Source organism: Osmerus mordax, chromosome 15 (genome assembly GCF_038355195.1).
Source record: "Osmerus mordax isolate fOsmMor3 chromosome 15, fOsmMor3.pri, whole genome shotgun sequence".
Classification (NCBI taxonomy): domain Eukaryota; kingdom Metazoa; phylum Chordata; class Actinopteri; order Osmeriformes; family Osmeridae; genus Osmerus; species Osmerus mordax.
In genome coordinates, this window is record NC_090064.1 from 8629567 (window position 1) to 8651876 (window position 22310).

Genomic DNA, 22310 nt, shown 5'->3' on the forward strand with positions numbered 1-22310 from the left:
TGGAAGCTACCGTAATAGGTGGCCTGATCTTTTGATCGTATGCAGCTAAGTCGAGACTGAAAGATGGTCTTCAGGCATTGTAAGCCCATGTTCTGTCTCAGGGCCGCAGGACTGTTGTGGTTCAAGAGCAATTCTGGGGTACTGTGGTGTGGTTCCCCACAATTCTGGGGCACTAACACTGGATCATAATACTTCAATTATTTATGGGCAATATGAATTACTTATAGAGGAATGCCTTCGGAAAAGTTTAATGGATCATTAAAAAGCTGCTACTCTAAATGCAATGTTTAACAGTAGGATCCATTTTTTGGGCCAGTGTTTGTTTTGAAACAAAAGGTCAGATTGTCAAAGCGTTGAGTCAAAAGATGCTCCATACTGATAAAAACGAGTGTAATTTCAAGACTGTATCCTTCTCAAGACCATTCTTGTTCTTACAAGAAATAAGGAAATGAATAACTGGGTATAAGTGGGGCTTTGCTGTGCCATTAAATTGCTATTTTTCCAAATGTAAGACTTTTCGTATGAAATTAACACCCACAAGCAATATTAGTTCATAAATGAAACACGTTGGCTGAATGAAGCTGTAACCAAGGCATGCCATTTCTAAACAGTTCTCTGTACAATTCAAGTGAAGTTCAATTTACGGTAATGGTTTTCTGCCATGGTTACCTAATGGCATTCTAAATGTTGGTGAGTAATAACATTGACACTGTTTTGGCATTTTCATATGCCAAACTAAACAACATTACAATTAAAATACTGTGTGTGGAAATAAGGAGAGAACTGAACCGCAATAACGAGTTTCAAAACTGTACTTGCAGGTTGCAGAAGGTGTATAAAATGCTCTTTTGAATTGCACTTTATGAGCAATGCAATTGTGATACTTAATGTACTATCAACTCTCAGATCTGGGAGAAACACAGTACCTTTGCACAATGAAGTTTCATAACCAACAAGGAGTGAGTGTAAGCTTTACATATAGTTCATGTTGGTTCGAATTAAACAATTATATATACTCATATATTTTTATATTACACAAATATAGATTCATCTTTTTTTCTCACTTTGAGCAATAACATACAGTATAAGATGAACTGCAGGAAACCAAGAATAAAGTCTTATCTGTGACGATATCCAATGAGAAGAGACTGTCCGTTTGCTGTCGTCTGATTGGATCGTTGGAGGGGGCGATGTCCCTACAATTATAATCCCACTGGATGCTTTGGGTTCAGATGGCTGTTGAGGACATTGAATCATAAGGATGCAGTGGGTGCAGAGCAGTGGTTCGGTCTGTTTGGTGAAATTAACCGACCATTTTTCTTGTTTAGCTTCAAGACGGAGAGCGATATTGGAGAGTTTGTTCTTGAAACTATAACAATGCGTCCCACACTAAGACAGGAGCCAGAAGCAGGACAGCCAGTCCGTAACCGATTGCTATTCTCGTTCCTGTGAAGAAAAAGATGCACAGTCAGTTGAACACTCCTAATCTCCTTTATTCACTCGTGAAAACACACACACACAACACAGAAGGAACCATCTCCCCTACCAGTCTGTGCTTCAAGATAACCAATATGGTGGATCTGCAAGACTTTTATTGACAACAAAAAAGTACAAATCAAACGAGTAAAAAGATTATATATTGACCAACACAGGTCCTTTAGATTTGACACCACACCAAAGATGAGTTGGAACAACAGTGAAAGTGATCTACTTTTATTTATTAATTATTTGTGTAGCATTGGGATTGAACATTGACCATTTATCTTGGGGTTGCTTCTAGATATACTGTACAGTGTAGACATTATATGTTCAAGTAAATGTTCTTTTCACTAAACGCCTTCAGAAAGTGAAGGAAACAACATAAATGTATCCTGAAGTCCAGAAGTAAAAATCACCTTTGAACAAGCCATGACAAAGATTTCCATGGACAGTTAGTATCACGCAAACTTGCCGCGGTGACGTCTACACTGCAGGCTCTTCTGACTGCATGGTGAGCATATGAATGCTGTTATACTTTTAAAGACCTTGAAGTAGCATGTGTGTGTTTTAGTTTATTTGTGACTTGGGGAAATATTCCTTGAATTGATATGAATCAGAGTAATTGATATGAATCAGAGTGATTGAATCACTCTGATTCATATCAATTCAAGGAAAATTTCCCCAAGTCACCAATACTAATAACTTCTTAGTATATGTATGCATTGTCCCAAGCACTCTATGGCAGATACAAATATATGTGGTGAGGTATTTTTCCCAGTTTATCTTCCTTCAATTGTCCTTGATTGCACAAATGGACTAAAAAGATGAACAAGGCTCAGAAAACATCAAAAGAATTCTGATTTCTGTAATTAGCAAATTTTTTCTACTGTGCACCTGCATAGACAGCAGAGAGAAAGAAGAGGTAGAGCAGGGAGGAAGGGGAAAGAAACAGATAAAAGAGAAGCAGTGGGATGTAATCCTGCCAAACAAGGGAACATTGAGGAAATAGAAAATGAAATATTCACTAAATCACCGTGACATTTAGTGGATTTTTTCAGTCAAACCAAGCACAGCAATGTTCTGAGCGGAGAATTGTCTAGGGACACTTTCTTTTGGCCAAGCTCAATATCGGTGATGGTAGTGGTGGAGGGATAGGGTAGGAGCAGAAGAAGGAAGGAGAGAGACAGAGAGAGAGAGAGAGAGAGAGAGAGACAGAGGGCTTTGACCCTCTGTTCCTCCTTGCCAGATCTCATTTGGCCCTGGGTGATCTAGCGAACAGGAGCACCACAGAGGAGCAGCAATCACGCTAGGCCAAAACATCCTCCGCACAGAGAATAATTAATCAGCCTCCAGCCTGCCAGCCAGTTAGGGGATGGGGAGGAGAGGAGAGGAGAAGAGAAGAGAGGAGAGGAGAGGAGAAGAGAGGAGAAGAGAGGAGAAGAGTGTAGGACTGGGGAGGGTGAGAAGAGAAGAAAGGATGAAAGGACAAGAGAGAGGAAAGGAGAAGAGAGGAGAGGAGTTCAGGCTAGAAGCCATGGGATGCACTACCAATGAAGAATTCTCTGCTGCTCTTTGCTCGGCTTCAAAGGCTTTAGATTTCCCCATTATCATATCTTACGTTCATATTATGCAGTACAGCCTCAAGCTTTCAGATTGTTATCACTATTGGCGAAGTATTGACATCAAGTAAATCCATGTCTGTATTCCATGTTTTTGAAATGAACCAATAATGTTCAGTGATACAATCAATAGTTATGAAAAAATGTGAAGTCATGCATTGATGATAAAGTGCATCCGAGCGAAAAAGCAGTTTACTAATTCAGTAGGGCAGTGGAGGCTCCCTGAGGAGTAGGTTCAACACGCCAATCCCATCTGCCTTCTGCCTCTTCATTCATGAGCACCACACTCTACCTCTCCTGAGTTCTCTCTCTTTCTCTATGTCCGTCTTTCTACGTTTATCTGCTACAGGCACTGAACAGCTAGCCACTGTACAGTAGCTGTGGGCCTCGGAAAACGGTGACAACACAGAGTGACATGTCTAGCAGATGCCCTGTGGGAGAGGAAGAATATTAGATGGTACCCCTCGCTTGGGTGGCATTCACGCCCGTCTCATAACGTTCTCTGCCCCTCATCATTGAACCATGCCTGCCAGCATACAGATCAATAAATTAAAACCATGCGTTGGTGATGGTTGTTTATTTTTTTAAATCCTAGAAGTTTAGCAATTCTTTCAGCAAGGGTAGAAATGGTTTGCATAGCCCCACTAAGACTTGGCCATTTGCCATGTTGTTTTTAAACAAAGTCGGTTGGGCCTTTTGCACCATTGTGCCCAGGGATACGGTCTGTGTATTCCGTACCAGTCACCTTGGTGCTTTGAGAAAACAACACTGCCAGAAACAATGTAGGCAACTCTGTGATGTAACTGCAGCTGACAAATAAGGCCAGTCGAACTCACAGCAGCACAAGGCAGAGGGATAATGCAGTCCCACCAGCCTGCAGTCCTACCACACTCGGTCATGCCGATGTTGTTGTTTATAGATGCAGCTGCAGTGTGCGGGGGGGAAGATATCCGTGGCCTCCGCGGGTTTAATTTCTAGCAAACGTTTTTCTCTTGTTGTTCATCAGCTTCACACCGTGGTGTAACTGCAAACACACCCACCCCTCCTCCTCCAATCACACTTTGCCTATTTCAGTTGCAGCAATGCAAGGAACAAGCAGGTGTATGTAGAGATTAATTTATCAGTGTCACACACCCTACTCAGAGAATTCAGCACAACACAGTTGTCAGCATCATTTGAGCACCTCATAATCTCTCTCTCCCTCTACAGTCTGGGGGATTATTACTTTCCTTCTCCTTCTTCTCCTCCGTTGTTCAGTTATCTCTCACCGTGTTCCTTCCAGGTGCTTTTAAATACAGCCGCTTCAGGGATGAATAATATTCCATTTGAACTGCGGTAGCTAGCCAGATATGTATACTAGATCGAAAAAGAACCACAGACTGGTTGACGGTTCGATTTATGTTTCACATTTAGACCTCATATTCCTACTGGAAGCCCTGTGGCCACAAAGCAAGATTACCATCCAATCAAACCCATCCTAGAAAACCCAGCATGAGATGGAGTGGGTGCGTCTCACCTGATCCTGTGTTGTGTTTGACCGTCTTGGAGGATGCGGTGTGGGAGCTGGATGTGGAGCCCAGCCTCTGGTCAGAGCTCATTCCGTCCTGTCCCCCTGACGCCCCACTGGGCTTGCGAGGCTTCTTGTCGGCCGTCAGGTGCAGCGGAGACGTCTTCTTGGGCGGCGGCCTGCGAGGGTGGGCCGTGGCGTTGACCTTCAGGTAGGCTTGGGCCTTGTACTCCAGCAGCTCTCCGTAGTTGGCGTTGGTCACGCGGCACTCGTACAGACCCTCGTCGCTCTTGCCCACCCGGGAGATCTGCAGCTTGTGGGAGATGTCGTTGCCCTGGACCTTCACAGTCTGAGAGTGGGAGGGGGTGGGAGGGGTTTGAATGTAGCTACTTAAGTCCATTTGTTGGATTCAATTTTATGCATTTGATGAGTGAGAAATTAATTGAATGAATGTAACAGTAAAAAATGGGGCGTCTTACACTTATTTTGGTCCCCTCGTCATCTGGATCTGGCTCTGGTATAATTTCCATCTAGGGAAAAAGAGTCAAAAATCCAAAGTCAACCGTAAGAACCCCTGTGACTCAAATCCATTATACTGCAATTTATTTTAAGATGATGCTATTTATAATGTTTCCAAGAGTGCATTTCTATCTATTTGCAGGTCTAGCATTTGCAGTCACTGAAACCGAAATAGGCAGACAGCGTGTCAAATACAGAGTAGTCTAAAGCACTCTCAGGGTGTAAATGCAGCATCAGAGATCGTTCGATGACTATAAATGTTTGATGACTACATCGATAAAGAGTTTCTTCAAGAGACAGAAGCAGCACATCTACAGTCCTGCTGTTCAACCCAGTCAACCCAGAAAAAAGAATGTCACCCTTGTCACTTGTGGGGTTCCAAAAAATGCTTTGTCATCAGATTAGTTTTGACGACAGATTACATCAGATTAGTTCTTGAAAAAACAACATGCCAGATGAAAGTGACATATTTTTGGTTAAAATTGGACAAAACCAACAATGTGTAAACTCTCATGACAATAAACAAACAAGAAGCAGACAAAACACAGGATATTGGACATGAACACAATTGATAATACACATCTTCAGCCGTTTATCCTTGAGAAATCACTTAAAGTGAGCGAGCCCCAAAGTATGTAAACATACTGTACATGGAACCATTAGGAACGTCACTGCTGACGGTTCAAACATGCCCCCATTCTTGCTCTTCGTACAAACATTCATCTCAGACCGGGCATTGATTTTGGAGCATATCATTTATTTATTCTGTGCGGGATGCCAGTTGGACGTATGCCTGGAAAAAACTCTGCTGACTGGAGGAGACGGCTGAGAGGCTGGCTTGAGGAGCTTTTCTCAGCCTCTCCCAGCCTGGGAGGGGAACACCCACAGTCAAGATGAAAGCTGTCGGCTCAATGGGAGGTGCAGGACAAAGGGCATGAAAGGTGCAGAAGCTACTTAAGAACAAGTGAACTCGTGATTTTTTCGCCTTCAAGCAAGTTATTTCCCCCTGGGATTCTCAAGTTTCCAGGATAAGACTGGGCAAAATGTGATTAATGGACAGAATTTGCAGTTTGACATTCTCCGTCTTAATCAATGCAAAAGACTTTCATCTTAGCTTTTCAACTCTTTTGTAGCACCTAGACAATGCTCTGAACAGCCAGGGGGAATTAATCGTTCCAGTCCTGGCAATGATTTGTGTTGAGACATCAATATTCCTAATCTCTAAACCTCACAAACGAGTTATATATGCTTCACAGGGAGTCTATAAAATCAACCAGGTTAATGGAAAATGCCTGAAGTATGAGCTAAACCTTATCAAAATGTATATTGATGTACTGATGACAGGTGATGGGTTACTCTTAAGAGCGTTGTATAATCCCGTAAAACAAGAAGAGGATGGAGAAGGAGGCCACAGGGAAGGTTCTCCCCACTCTACTCTGTCCACTCCTTCTGAAAAAACAGCTTTATGAGGTGCTTTATCCCAATTGGCTACAGAAAATTTACAATCACTTAGCTAACTATAAAAAACATTGTCCGTTTTATTATTCCATTATTCATCCGCTCGTGTACAAATGCAATTAACTTAATTGTGACATAATGCACTCGGTACATGATCCATACATTGCAATATACATTTCTGAGCGTTTTGTTCATTGCATGATGGGTAAAATATAAACGCTTGTGTAGAACATGGTGGCACAGCTTACTCACAGAAAGGTGTAAGTTTTGATGACATACAGAAATATGTACAAATATGTAGCTGCTTTAAAGACCTTTTCACAGATAATTACAGTCTTTTGTCTTGATGTGATGACAAAGACTGTCCTGGTGTTCCACGATAAGATGAATTGTTTTTAGTGTTGTGTTCGACATTCTGACAGTGACGCAAAAGTTTTCTTCCAATGACACAAAGGAACAACATTATTTTCCCATTTATGTTTCATTGCCTTCCGAGCCAAAACCCTCAGAAATTTTCATCTAAATTTCAATCTTTTTCAGTCTCTTTATTGCGAAACCTTTCCACCATGGCACCCTCATGCAAACCTCCAAATTGGCTTCTTTGTTTCATCATTCTATCATAATGCAATAGAGCCTTCCAGGTCCCATTGTCTAAATGAATGCCACAAGGAAAGAATGGTGTCATTCATTTAACAATAAGCCATGCCACCGAGTGAGGACTATCTTGTATGTTTCATTATGGAGGGTCCAATTTGTAACTACACTCATAAGTCTCTGCAATTTTGAAGTTATCTATCTTATTATCGCATCGGAGGCAATAAGAAGCCTCATTTTGAAGAAGATTATTGAACTTGTTATCAATTAGGTACTGATCCTGGCAATCTGTTGTGAATCAGGCCTGCCTTCCTCCTCGAAAAAGTATGGTTCCCTTCCCCACTAAAAATCCATTCTATTGTATTTGAGGTAAATTAGGTTTGAGGAATTGGAATTAGCTCTGTGAGCTAAAATTCCAAATCAATACAGTCCACTGTGTTTTCTATATCAGTGAATATCGTCTGTCTTCCCAGCATCTGTTTAGAACTACAGACCTTGTGGGACAGTTCTAAGCCGACCAATGTACCGAAGTGCGACTGGATATGCATCAGGTAGCCTGTGCTTCAACTCATCCTACACAGGCCTCTGTACCACGATGATGTTAACAGTGAAGCACCCACGAGGGAGTGGGTGTTCAGTTAAACAACATAAACCATTGAGCGTCCTCTTAAGTGCCTCTAATTACAAACCCCACTGACTGTTGAGAGCACGCCCTGAGACGTTATGACCCAAGGTCTATTGTTAATGCTTATTATAGCCGACACCATGCTTCCCCCCAATTCACCCGTACAGAACCTCTCAAAGTCCATCCGAAGATGGCAGGTTTTGCATCGTTAATTGCATGTTCTATGGGCTGCTATCTCCTGGAGATAGAGCTGAAATGACGAAACCTATAGATAAGCGGGAAGGAGAATACACCTACGCACAATTCCCAGAGAAGCTCAGGCGAACAGGAGAAAATATGACGTTTGACGAAGCCAGTCTAAAAACAGCATGAATTTATAGCTCACGACGGTCTGAGTGGTGGTTTATACCACCCACGTGCTGTGTGCTGCGGCGGCCATGCATGTCCCAATCACAGTCACCCGCTGTATGAGCATGAGCCGAGATGTGCGCTGTTATTAGCACGCTTCCTTCCGCCACCGTATCCTGTCTGACCACATCACCAGGTGCTCGCGCAAGTTGACGCCCTCAGCTTTGATACAGCTCCGATGCACCCGGCTATTCTGAGGACTCATTTGAAGAGTTGCTGCGGAACTTTGGAGTTCAGAAAGAACTACAGGTCCCAGATCATGTGACTGAAATAAATGTTTGCCCGGCTAGAATCGGACAAAATCCTAACTGATGGGGAAGTTTTATGTGGGGCTGTGGGCTGTCTAATTTGACTGGGATGGAGAAGAAAAGGGAAGGGGAAGATGGCACGTTACAAGAGCCAGACACAGACAGCCTTTGTGAGAAATGTCAATGCAAGAAGACTATTATCAGCACCGTTTTGCTGCTTTAGGTGCCTTGAAGAAGGCGGAATTCTGAAGTACCGTTAAAGCACAGAAGTGACATTTCAAGGAAATCAGGATGGAAATGATTCATAACTACACCTTTCGGAGGAATGGACTTTGCCTTTTGCTTCGTAGACCAATGACGTAGACCAATGACTTTCTCATAGAATCTAGAGAGATATAATGGAGGATACAGTCATATCTACATCGATTAAACTGATGTCCAAATAAGCGTGGCTTTTCTCTTTAATTCCTATTCGAAGACAGAGGATTATTAAAAGTCGAAGGGTCAATACCTTCCACCACACTGATTGAGTGTTGTAGATAGTAACAATGGACCAAAACAAGATTATCCTTAGAACAACCACCTCTTAGCTTTCTGAAATGATCTACTAGTATTCAAATATTAATGTAGTTGCAATATAGCACACTGTAGGTGATTTATGAGTGTGAGACAGTTTTGAAAGATATTTTTTACACTGATTGAATAATTACTTTAATTACGCAGTTCTTACTTAAATATGCATGGTCTAATAACACTGTAAGATATTATCCAATTTGAGGAAAACTAATTGGCAAATCATTCATATTTTAGAAGTTACACACATGACAGATGTAATAACAGAATACCATCTCACAAATACTACCCTTTCATATTCCTCCTTGAATGAATAGAAACATGGAAAAACATATTTTTTTACCAATTATATAAGTCTGATTACGGTATAAGACACATTTTGATGCTGATAAAGAACGCAGGTAACTTTCAAAAAGAAATGACCTTCTATTATTCAGTGACTTGAAAATGAGTCATATTTCATTGTCATATGGTGCAGTTCTTTGTCAGATTCCTCAAATACGGTAATACATGATACTCTTCAAAGCAGTTTAGGTCTGAAGGTCTTACTTTAGGTGTAGAAAGTAAAGTCGAGATTTCCTCTGGCTCGCACGACCGAGGAAAGGTGTGCACTGCATTATTGAACAGATCTGCTTCACTGGATGCTTTGATTCTGAATGCAATGGACCTATTTTAGGGAACAGAAGGTTGGAAGGAAAAGAGAAGGTAACCGGAGAAAAAGAAAGAAATGTACAATCCATAATTGTTTAGAAGTTCACAAGTGAAATGTATTTCGGAGTATCAAATAGGATCATGAGTACATGCAGGGGCGGCGCCAGATCATTTTTAATGCAGGTGCTGAGGGGGTGCTTGATCATTGACAGGGGGAGCTGCGCAATTATATATATATTATATATAAATACTATTAATAAATGAGCAAAACTTGGCCACTCGTGATGCTAATTTGAATGGAACTGCAGTTGTGCTAGCTGCCGTCTCTGCATCCGCGGCAAACGCATCAGCGGACTATTCCGTGTCAGACTCCGTACAATTAACATCCGATTCGCCAATCGAATTTTACAGAAATTCTTTTTGGGGGTGCTGTCGGGGTGCTTTGGTCTTTCTTGGGGGTTCTGAAGCACCTGCTAGCCCCTCCCTAGCGCCGCCCATGAGTACATGCATAGGACAACCAAAAGGAGAGAACATCCAGTCCGACCCTCCGTCAACAGTGTTCTGCCACAACCTAAGGTAATAACCTTCCCCTCTCCACCAGTATGATGAGGCTGAAAGGAGGGATGATGGCAGGGCAGGACAGGTGGAGGGATGGGGGTGTTATCAGGCACCTTGGACACGCTGACTGAGGAGAAAGGTTGAGTCTCACCCTGCCAGCAGGAGTTGTGGCGTGATTGATACCCTTTGTTTCCAACAGATACCAGCTATGGTCTGTGACTGACACCTCCAAATGACTTACTTTACTCACGGAAAGTGCTTTCTGGCCATTTCCACCTGAGAGCAAAGAGTCATAAGATGCCTCGTCACACCCCCAACACCCCCCCCCCCACCTCCACCCCCGCCCCAGAAGTACACATTCACTCTTATGCCTTCAGCGACCCCATAATTTCAGACACCTAAGAAGATGATGATGGTTGAGAAGAGGATTCAATCCCAAAATGACTGATCTGGCAAGAAGCCTGTGTCTCCCTCACCAAAGACAAACTGACTCAAATTCCAAGGTTTGACTGTAACTCACACAGTCAAGGACGTTCCAAAGTTCCTCGTTACTCACCATAAACTCGTAAAACACAAGCATTACATCATCTACAACCATAAAATGTCAATTAAACCCCGGGTAGACCTTTACTTGTCCCTCTATTTGGTTGTTTAGCCTTAGAAATGCAACTATTCTGACACTCCCGTCATGTCAGATATGGTTCTTCAAACATGGAACGCATTTTCAAGTGCAAGAATAGGACATTGTCTCTACTTGACCACTTAGCTCATTACTTTTGAAAGTGGGCTTATGAATTCCTTCCCCTCTGAACATGTGCTGTACCTCAGTTAAATCAACCCACCTCCCTAGTGTCTTGCCCTCATCGTGGAACTAACTGTTAATCCTTACGCTGATCTCAGTTAGTTCTTATCTTCGCCATGGTAACAACCATCAGTGCTTTGGCTACCAAGCGCAGACACAAAGAGCTTGTGAAGATGGAGGGGCGTCTGAACAACAGAGGCAATAGAAAGTGGATATGACCTTTGACTCTCTAGGCTCAGCACAGCGTTTTCCTGGAGCTGAATGTCATTTGTGACCCTCGGAAGGTATCTAGAGATCAAAAAAATTCAACAGAGATCAACAGAAATTCTTTCATTTCTAGGTTCATTCATTTTCATGGCTTTCATTACTTTTCTTCTGACGTGGGATCTGTGTTTAGGACAGGCCGCTGGATGTTTTTGGTTTGGAATAACAAAACATCTAATGGGTTAATTGATAGAGCAGAACAGAGATATGGGTCATAACAATGGAGAGGAAGGCCAAATCGATAAAAGGATTATTGTCAATGACAACACATGAGTACATATCACTGTGTGATCAGTGTCATGACGGACCTGCAGTGAAATACATTACTGGTAATATCCCCAGACCACAAGCTAGCTACTAGACGCCCAAAGCAATTAAAGGAACAATCAATGTCCTGAATCAAAACAGTGTGACAGCTCTATTATCCATGGATATGAGAGATCTCTTTCCCTGGCTCCTACTCTCTCCCTCCCTCCCTCTCCCTCACACACACACACACAAACACACATTTCCTCTTTCTCTCCCCATCTCCATTCCTCCTCCTTCTTTTCCTCCTTCTAATTCGTTCCTCTACCTCTCCATCCCTCTTTCTTTCTCCTTCTCCTTTTCTCTTCCCCCTTTCTCTCTCCTAAACACATCTCCGCTGGACCTTTCTTTTCTTTCAACTTCTCTCCCTCTCCTGTCTCCCTCTCTCTCCCTCAGCACTCTCCCTGACATACTCACATTTCTTCTCCTCTCTGCTCTCCCCCTCCTCCCTTTCCCTCTCTCTCAAACACAAACACACAAATCCGCTCTCTCTGTGCCTCTCTGCCCCCCCCCCTCCCTACTCTCTCCCTCTCAGACCTATCCAGCTCATCTGAGGGCTGTGGAAGGCTAGCAGCGTGCCCCAAAGAGAGGCAGAAGCTTGACAGCTCGGGCCCAGCAGCAGGGCCTATTGTCAGCCCACACATCAGGAGGATTCTCCACCTATAATCCAATCAGACGCTTTCATGTGGCCAACACTTAGTGAGAAACCCTCCAGCAGACTGCGAGGGGGGCCAGAGCAGGCCCTTAATGAAACCTTTATATTAGTAGACCGTTGGCGTTGATAACAATGAAAGGATGAGGAGACACACTGTGCATAGAGGAGAGAGGACACCCACAGTACGGTACAGAACCACTCATCAAGTATAGTACTCCTGGCCCCCTGCAGACACACTCAACTACCATTTCAGCTGGTAAAACTCTTCCTCAATTGTCCTTCAAAAGATAGGCCCATGACAAACACTCTATGGTGCCCTTTTCCTCACTAATGCAGTTTGGGGTAATGTAGTTAATACAATTTAGCTAATCCATTACTCTGCAGGAGATGGAGTATGAATTTGGGTCATGTGCCTACATCACTTCCCTAAAGTGCATATGAGAGGAGTGCTTGTAATAAACTGCACAGCATGTTGTCGACACTGTTATTCAATCAGATTCTTAGAAGTGCTCCTTTAGACTTTAAATACATTATTCAAAGCTTTTTTTTTCTTCTTCATGTTCTTACATAGTTTTGGGAATCAACAATAATTCATACCTTACTAAGTGTAATGCATGCCTGGTAACATGAAGGTCTGCAGATCAAGTCCAGGTCAAACTACATCCACATTTCCTTGGAGATTGGACTGGTGTGTTGCTGCTCAACAGTAGCAGTCTAATACCGACTGTTCAAAATAAGGACCGGTACTAGTATTGTAAGATTTTCGACAATCTCAAGCATATATTTTGTTTTGCATCGCGTACACATCGCAGACTCTTTATTCATGTACTTTCAATCAATGATTTATTATTATCTACATTATGTTCTCACTCAGCACCCACACAGCTCTATCAGAGTGGATATATTAGATATATGGCCGGGATATATTTTTAACATCAGCCTTGCAGTAAATCAAAACCAAGTTCCTGTCCCATTCCGAATATAAAAACTGTCGAAGAAATACATTTGCGGATATTCATTTTGATCTCGTCGCAGTGCAGCTGTGTGTGTGCGTCTGTGTGTGAGTGAGAATGTGATTGTCTACAGTAACTAACTTTCACACCTTCAGCACTGTGCTCCCCATTTCTAATCCCCATCTGGAATCAAGCATGGTGGACCACCAATCATCCATATCGTTGTTTAATTTCCTGTACCGGTGTGTTATGTGCATGGGCTCTTTCCTCGGTTGTTTCTGCAGTCAGTCTGGCTATGTGAAGCTACAGAACAATGTATTTGAAACAGGTCATATGGGGAACAGCATAGGGGCTGTGCTATGCACTAACAGGCCTGCTGTGACAGAAGCATTATCTCGGGGACTAATGTAGTGATGCAGCTCTCACTGTTTCCTCGCTAAACCGCACGGTGTGCATTCATAAGACAGATGACACATGGAGGCTTACAACATACTGACACAAAATGCACATTGTGAAGCACAAATAAAGCCAGTATCCTGAAACATTATATAGGCACACCAAATACGTCATGTACCATTACTCTCTCTCTCTCCCTCTCTGTATTCCACTCTTCATCTCACTCTTACTCTGTTTCTATTTTTCCCTCAGTCGTAAACAAGGCATCTGTAGCAGTGTGCTCTCCTGAGTGAATTTTTTAAGTGCTTTAAATAGTAGTCCTTTCCTTCTTGCCACTCTTGCCCAGTCTCTTTGGTGAGCCTCGCTTTTATTTTAATCTAACAAATTGAATTGGATAACAACCAACCTTTCACAGCTCCTTCACCTGAACACATTGGGATGGGACTCATTCTAGTCCTGTAGGATAGTCTCTTCACTAGAAATGGCCACGCATTATCTACCCGTCTGTGTCACGTTTGCTATTCTCATGTCTGTTTCATTCAAACCATCAGATTTTTTGTCTTTCAAAAGAGCTGACACTGGGAGAGATGATGTCATCACTGAGAGCTGTTCGGAACTCTAGGACAAGCTTCTGCAGATTTTTAAAGGGTGCAAATATACATGAGCCACATCACCACCGTAGTACTGTGCAGCGATAATCATGACACACACCGCCTCAAGTGTGGACGGTCATCACGACTTAACGTCACGTTCAATAAAAACATGGTTTGTATAACAACCTTAAACAGTTGTTCACATCGACCAACATTTCTGTTGGCTGATATGAACAACAGATTTCTGAAAATGCCGATATAGCACGTGACATTTGAGGGGATCCTGTTCGATGTACTCCACAGTATATGAGTCTGAATGTAACATGTAACATGATGAGACAGGTTGAAGACCGGACAAACATCCCTTATGTGTGATTTGAGGCTGTGACTGTTCTGTCACTCTCGTCTTCTCTCTAGAGGCCGGCTTTGTCTTTGTCAAGATGACAATGTCAGCTGGAGTGCAAACCATGAAGATCAAATGACTGCTGTAACTGGGTGAATCCTGCTGTTTCTGTGGGAACATATTGATTGAGTTTTGGTATTAAAAAAAGAAGGAAAAGTCACAAACCCAGTTTGACAGACGCGTGTCTTTCCTCGTCTTCAAATGTGTCAACTCTCGGTTCACTCCAGATGTGTAACCTCATGTGACATAAACCACGGGGCCGCGCACAGACAGAAGAACCTGCTTGTTCATGTCTTCACTGGGCCTCAGGCTTTTGAAGTTCATCCTCCTTCTCCTCCTTCGGCCCCTTCCTCATCTTCTCTTCCCTCGCGACGCTCCGCTGTGTTGCACCTCTTCTTTGGTCCCCCTCCTCTCTTTGTTTCGGCCTGTGACGTGTGACCTCTCAGGTGAGACTGCTGACGTGATAACACTGTGAGTCTGAGATCCCACTCGATACAGGGTCCACCTGCCGCTCCATGGACCTGCCTCGGCCCTGGGAGTAGTACAGCACACTCTCAACCTGTCACAGCGACTACTACTCGGGTCAATCATCACCCAAAACAGTCTTAGCTTTAAAAGTGTGAGTATCTAATTCATTTAATGTAAAAAATTGTTTGAAGCCCAAAAGCAGACTAGAAGGTGCAATTGCTGATTTTTTTTATGCTGGCTCATTAATTCCAAAGGAAGCAAAGGTTCCTTATCTCAAGTGCTGTAGGCGATGACTTCCTAAGATGTAAGTGAAACAGCACACAGGGACAAGACTCAAGTAATGAGAATATGTAGAGCAAAATGCTCTCTTACCTCACTCAGATTTAGCTAATTCATTCATGGAGCTGCGTTCGAGTTCATTCACAGTAATTTGGCTCTCCAAACTGTCGCAGGGCATTTTACTGTCTAAATGCAAAATATCATCAACATTACAGCAGGCATTATATTCAGATCACTCCAAATTACTACACAACCATGATGGCTGGTCTCATTTCAAATTCGATCAACAGCCATTCCAAGGTCCATGACATCTATTAAATATCAAAGGACTATTGGGACCACACCATCCAGACAGGATAGGGATATAATGGCAATCAGAGGAGCGGGCCATTTGCAACTGTGACGCTTAGTTTTCTGCGTGTACAGTATCAAAAGCTATTTCGAAAAAATAGCTTGAGATGCCTGCTACCGTTGACTGAACAGTCCACTAACGATCAAACTCAGTCGGGGTCTCCTCGTTAAAGGTACGGGTGTGTGAGTGTGTGGGAATGGGTGTGTGCCAGTCCTTCTCATTTCCCAGGTCTGTGTCCATCTGTTTTGTGGACCTCTAACAGCTTTCCTTCTCACCTGTCACTTTCTCTCTCCTCCTCCTCCTCCTCCTCCATCCTCCTCCCTTCCTCCCCTTCATTGAACTGACTCAAACTAAAGACACTTGGGCTCCCCAATCACTGGGATATTCCAAATGAGAAATCACTATTGTTATTGGCATGCTATAATGAGTGTTTCATTAAGGGAAGGAGGAAGAGAGCAGCAAGTGTGAAGACAAACCGGGAAAGCACCAATAGACCCCTGAGGTAGGCCAGGCTGTCTACCTTCCACCTGCCTGCCTCTCCGTCACGTGATCTACCAGACCATTACATCCATTCCGTCCGCTGGTGTTTGTGGTAATGAGAGCCAGGTCGATGAGGCGCGGTTATCAGGGCTGTGCATTGTATTGACTCAGAATGCCATTATCTGGGCCAGACTGAGAACGAGGCTCCCGGGGATGGAGTGAGGGACGAGGAACTGAGATAGGAAGGTCAGGAGAGAGCGGTGTAGCCATGGATTTTATGCTTTCCATTGAAACACCCACTTCAGGAAATAAAGACCCTCGCTTGTTAGGAAGCGTCTGGGGCGGCAGGTATGAATTTTAAGGTGATGAACAGCTGTGAAGGGAGATTTGTGGGACGGCGTTTGGTTTTCCAGAGAGCTTCCTCAGCTTGATACTGGCAGTCACAACATACAACAGACACAACATTTACAAATGGTCCTGTCTGGGGTGTCTTGACAAGACACGTTGATTCAAAGTTTATATTGTAGAGGCTCACCACACTGCACACAAACACAAGAATTGAAGAGAAGCTCACCAATCTAGTGAGATGCAACCATTGGCAGTAACACAGCAGCTTTAAGAGTACAGTCGTGGCCATAAGTTTTGGCAATGACAAAAGTTGTGTTTTGCAAAGTTTGCTGGTTCAGTATTTGAGGAAAATGTTCTCACATGTTTTCTATAGAATACTGGAATCGCAATAAGATTGTTTTGGGTGAAACATTTTAATATATGCAATAGTCCCCTCTTTTACAGCAGTCAATCTGCTCTTAAAATCCAATCAGAATGATAGAGTGATTTCACCTGGCTAGAACTAGTTCACACTTTCCCCTGTTCTGATGATATGACTTACTGAAATTATGTTAGCAGTCATTTTATGCCAAGGCCCAGCAAGCTTTGCAAACTCAAAATGTATGTCGCTCCCAATACTTTTGGCCACTGCTGTAGAGCAAGGTATCCCCCTTGAAACGTATTGAGGGAGAGGTGTAAGGAACATCCGTGCATATACTCTGACTCAGAATCACATTGTGTTCACTCCTCCCAATGGTAGGAAGGTTAGGATGTAGAGGGATAATCTAGACACAAGTCTCAGGGCCTCTAAGTGGTCTGCCACCGAAACAATGGCAAATGCGGGCTTTATCTGAACAAGCTGAAAAGGATTCTGTTACCTTGAGAGACACCTCTCCATCTCACTTGCTCTCTTTTACTTATATCTGCCTATAATCCCACGCCAAATAGAATTACCCAGCCAATGGGATTGGGAAGATTTACTCTGTAAATTGATTTGATGGCAAACAGCACCGGTTTGGATTAAGTGGATAGAGAAAGATCCGACCTTGAGCAGAACTGAATCCCCTCTTCAGAATGATGGAGCCAGACCACCATTTTACTACTGGAGCAGATGTGACAACCTCCATGTGAGAAAAGAGAGACAGAGACTGACAGGCAGAGATAGAGAAGGAGAGAGAGAGAGACATAGAGAGAGATATAGAAAGAGAGAGAGAGGGAAACAGCGAAATACCTCACAGCCTGAAGACAAATAGTAATTTCCCCTTTGTCCAGCGGGTGTGCCCTTAGATGTTATCTAAATAGCAGTGGATGTCACCACAACCCAGACGCTCCTCCCACCTACGGCAGCCCCCACTTCCCTTTGCTAAATCCTAATGTAACAATCCATAACAATAACCCATATTTCCAGGTCTGTTTCCATCCGATCCTTCATGCACAGCCAGGACAAACACACTTGTCATTTCAAACAGCTGCCATGAAAGAGAGTGAGACGGAGGAAGCTACAATACCAGGCCTGCGTCAATAGCTCCTTCAGCACTCGTGTGCCAGCCGTGGATCAAATGGATCAAAGCTTTGGCGAGGCTGACATGATTTCTGACAACAATAGAGCAGTAATAGCAGTTTTAAAGCCATGTGGATATCCAAGGAACAGAGGGGAGGTGTGTCAGTGTGTGTGTGTGTGTGTGTGTGTGTGTGTGTGTGTTGTTTGGGTCTACGTGCACAAATGTGAGTGCACGCACGTAAAGGTTCGGTTCTTTCTCTCAAAACAAGCATTGTGTTGTCACATTAAGGTAGGAAAATATTTATCAAAGGAAACATTCTTCCGTTTGATGTCTGTGCTGACAAACTGACAAACAAACAAACAAACTCGGCCCTAAAATGCATTCAGCTCTACACAAGACGTTTCCATGCAGTAAACAAGGCTCGAACACAACCACCCAGACATCCACCCCAAAGTATCAGATCAACGCTCATGCAGAGAAGCTGTCATAGGCGAGAACCGACAGTATGCTCTGTTGCTGCATACCACTATATGGTTATAATGAGGCAATTTAGCAGAATGTGTCATAGAGGCTTCCTGCAACATGCAGTGGGGTCACAGCGTCCAACACACAGCACACAAAAATAACCATATCCGTAAACTTCTGGTTCCAAGGCAGATTCTCAAGACTACACTTCTCAGGTGACTCTTTCAAATGACAATCGGAAACTTTTTCTTCTCCTTCTCTTGTCCTAGTATTTTTCGTCGAACAGAGCAGAAAGGCACCCAGTCGCAGCAACAATCAAATGTGATCCCAGTCCTCACTAGCAGAGGATTCTCCAACATCATCTCATTACCTAATGTTGACATGTCGAGTCACCTGGCATCAATTATTATACTGTAGTGATTAATTGGCAATAGATACATCAATTGGGGTTTTATGACAGTTGCATATAAAATACTGAAAGCTAGGTCCATGAAATCATAATAGTGCAGTCCTTGGTGTGTAACAATGCGCATGCTTTGCACCCCATAGCACCCAATGTAAGTGAAAGGGCAACCACACAACACAGCAGTCTTCGTCTCATTGTCACCTAAGAAGTTACAGTGCGGGCCTGTAACTGTAACTGTTACGGTCCATCCATTTTAATTGACGCATGTAATAAAACTCTGTACCTCCTCGTCAGCCTCCTCCTCTTCGCTATTGCTTGCTTCTTCTGGCGCCTTGATGAACCACCACTGAATCTCCAAGTATACGGACGCGGTTCCACTCTGGAACGCGCATGCCATTTCAATGTTCTGGCCCTCTTTTGCCGTTAAATTTGAAGGAAGATCAGTAAACCTCCCTGAAAGACAGAAGATGTTTAGACAATAAAAACATAAAATAATAATAATAATAATAATGTATAAATATAGTTGCGTTTGTTCCACTATAGCACTCAATGTGACACAATGTGTTACTATATAAATATCAGTAGGACTTTTTACACTATGGAAAAAAGGCGTAGAAAATTGTACCAACGATTCACGATCTTAAGGTGTGAATGTTTTAGTTAACACCATGACGCCACTACATAGCGAGGCTCCCCTTGTGTCTGAAACTGTTATACCGATTGGAATCACATCTTGATGTTTGAAAACTACTGATTGAATGGGGTACTGGCTGTCTTAAATCTGCAAAATACGTTGATCATCTACATAGCCTAAATTTAATTAACGTAGGTCTAATTCGTAAACGAAAAACTATGGGAGATTTGTTTCTTAAAGCTATTGCAAATACTTGTTTAGACAAAGCTATATGCCCAATTGGCTTTCGTATAATTCCAGTGATTTTATGAAAGTCAATAGGAGTTTTAGAACTTTTAAAATGGTTAAAGGATGGTCGTGTTTAATGATCATGACAGTAGGCTATCGAGAATTGGCAAGCCCCTGTGGTCTGCGTCAGAGCTATACAAATAAAGTATCCTAATTCTAGTAAACTGTGCTACAGCATACTTATTAGTAAATACAGGTGAGTATCATTTAGGCACATATGGAAAAGTCTATGGGAATTATTTGGGATGGATTGTATAGAAGGTCGCCATGCAAGACACGTGAAAGTCTCCAGCCGCATCAACATCAAGTGGGTAGCTGTCCATGGTCCTAAAAAAAACAGTCTGTCGAGCTACTCTTGCGGCCACTGTCTGCGTATGCCTCACTTTAAATGCTTGTCGCGCACTCCCTGCTTTGAGTAATTCATATACCTTTATGTCAACTTGTACAAATCATACAAACCTGCGTTTAGGATTTATTACGACTAAAACTGCTTTATTTAAAACAGTAAACAGTTGCGTTTTCCTCATTACATAGGAGATTCACGGCTTTTAAGTGTTACGTTTTCTAGAACAGTTTCAACGAGGCGTCTCAGCTTTTACCCAGCTAAAATCAAAGATTTAATTTGACTCATTATCTTCCCACTTTTCACTGTTTCTCCATGCAGTTCTTAGAAGACAGCGTCTTTCAGAGGTTATTTGAACGGACGTATCTTACCTTCAAATGCGAATCCGAATTGGATGCATAAACTAGATAAGAAAACAAATCCAACAGAGTCGTGATTGATCCACATCATTCCAAATGAGAAAATGTTCACACCAGCCGAAGGGAAAACGTTCTTCCAAAACTGCTCAGCACATTTGGCTAAACTGTTGCCAGGCGGAATTGCATGGATGCAGAATGGCGAATGTGTAACATGCTTGAAACTAGTAGCTTTGGTTCCAGAAGTTATTTTCTTGTGCGATGCCACAGGCTTTGCGGAGAGATTGGCGACTGCGCTGTCTGCTCAAGGTGTTGTGAAGTATGTCATATAATAGGCTTCCTTTCCCATTCTCCGTACGTAGCCGTTGATGAAACGTCAACGAGAGCAGCTCCCTATTGCGTTCACTGTGCTCAGAGTGAGAACCTAGCCTGACTGAGGTTCCTTTGAGAAAGTCTACACACCTATCCTCCTCTGCACCCCCCGTTTTCTCACGCAGTATTTGCAACTGACTTCAACTTTGAGGTTTATATGAAAGTAACAGTTTTACTGGCAGAGCACCGAGAATATCCGCATCTAACTATAACAGTTGCATGGTGTACTCATTGGAGAACTTCTCTTTTTCAGGCAATTATTTATATTTTCTTAAGAATGGCCGCACAGGCTACCGTCGGCCAAACCCCCCACTGCCTTCTCAATGAGGAAGAGATTGGGGCTACTGGGTGGGTGGGTTTCAATCAACATAATGGCGCGCGACAGGCGAGGAGGCATGCGGCATGTCAGGGAGTTTGCGTATCAAATGTGGGTGTGTCCATGTGTATTGGTTATGCAGTCAAACGACACGTTCAAGCAGGCATAGTGCTTGCTGTCATAACAGCGTCTATAGTTTATATTCTACAATGGGAGGGGGCGGAAGGAGAGGGTAGAAGGAGCGGCCCCGAATTAGCCGAGCACATCGTTTCTAGTGCCAGAAGAACCAGACCTCTTGTCAGAATCTGGTGAAGCTCTTACAAATTACTGGGTAGAGTATGACCTTTCTCATGGGAAATCACTAAACCAAATCGGCAAAGTACTAATGTGCAGAATGATTGTACTGGCTGTACCCCAGTACAAACAACACATATTCATATGTATGTGAGGCCTTAATATACCACTTACGATCCAGGGACAAGTCAAAAAGGCAGCCTTTCTAAACAGCAAGGGGGTGGATAATTGTATTCGCTCGTTTAATTGCAAGCATCTCTCATTTGGCAACATAACATCTTAGCCATAAGTTGCTTATGATGTAGACATGCAGCACTGCAGGTTATAGCTTTTCTCAAACTGGTTAGGTATGTGGTAGACTAAACCATGCATAATAAATGCAATTACACACAATATTTATGCAATGCACAATATGCTTTAAGCTGGTAATCTTCCATACTGCTGTCAGTTATCACTGAGCAGTGAAAGATGTTTTGCTGGTTTCTGGCCAGAATCCATTTTTGTCAACCTGAACACATTGCACATGTTCCTTTGAGTGTAACAGAGCACATCAAAAAAACTATTAACACTTTTACAGAGTGATGATGCCAGCTGTAATTAATTACTTAATTGTTCAGCAGTCTTCATTAAAGTTCACGTCACAGTATTTTTCTCTCCCACCAACCCCGCCTCTCCTCCCTCACGCTCTCTCATCCATAGCCTGCAGTTAATGACATCTGTCCATGCAGAACATGATGATGACAGACCATAATAAACCTCCATGGTTCCTTATACAACATGCCACAAGAGTAATTATAGCTCTTGCCCATACACACTG

The 22310-nt window shown here is 43.0% G+C and overlaps 1 protein-coding gene across 1 annotated transcript; it reads right to left on the bottom strand.

The window, feature by feature from the left end:
- Positions 1 to 1369: 1369 nt before the first annotated feature.
- Positions 1370 to 20605, bottom strand: vstm2a (V-set and transmembrane domain containing 2A). The gene is made up of 5 exons (XM_067252142.1): positions 20527 to 20605; positions 19174 to 19343; positions 5085 to 5135; positions 4615 to 4954; positions 1370 to 1446 (listed from the first exon to the last, which is right to left on the bottom strand). The coding sequence occupies exons 1-5, from the start codon at positions 20603 to 20605 to the stop codon at positions 1370 to 1372; spliced, it is 717 nt and encodes a 238-aa protein (XP_067108243.1).
- Positions 20606 to 22310: the final 1705 nt, after the last annotated feature.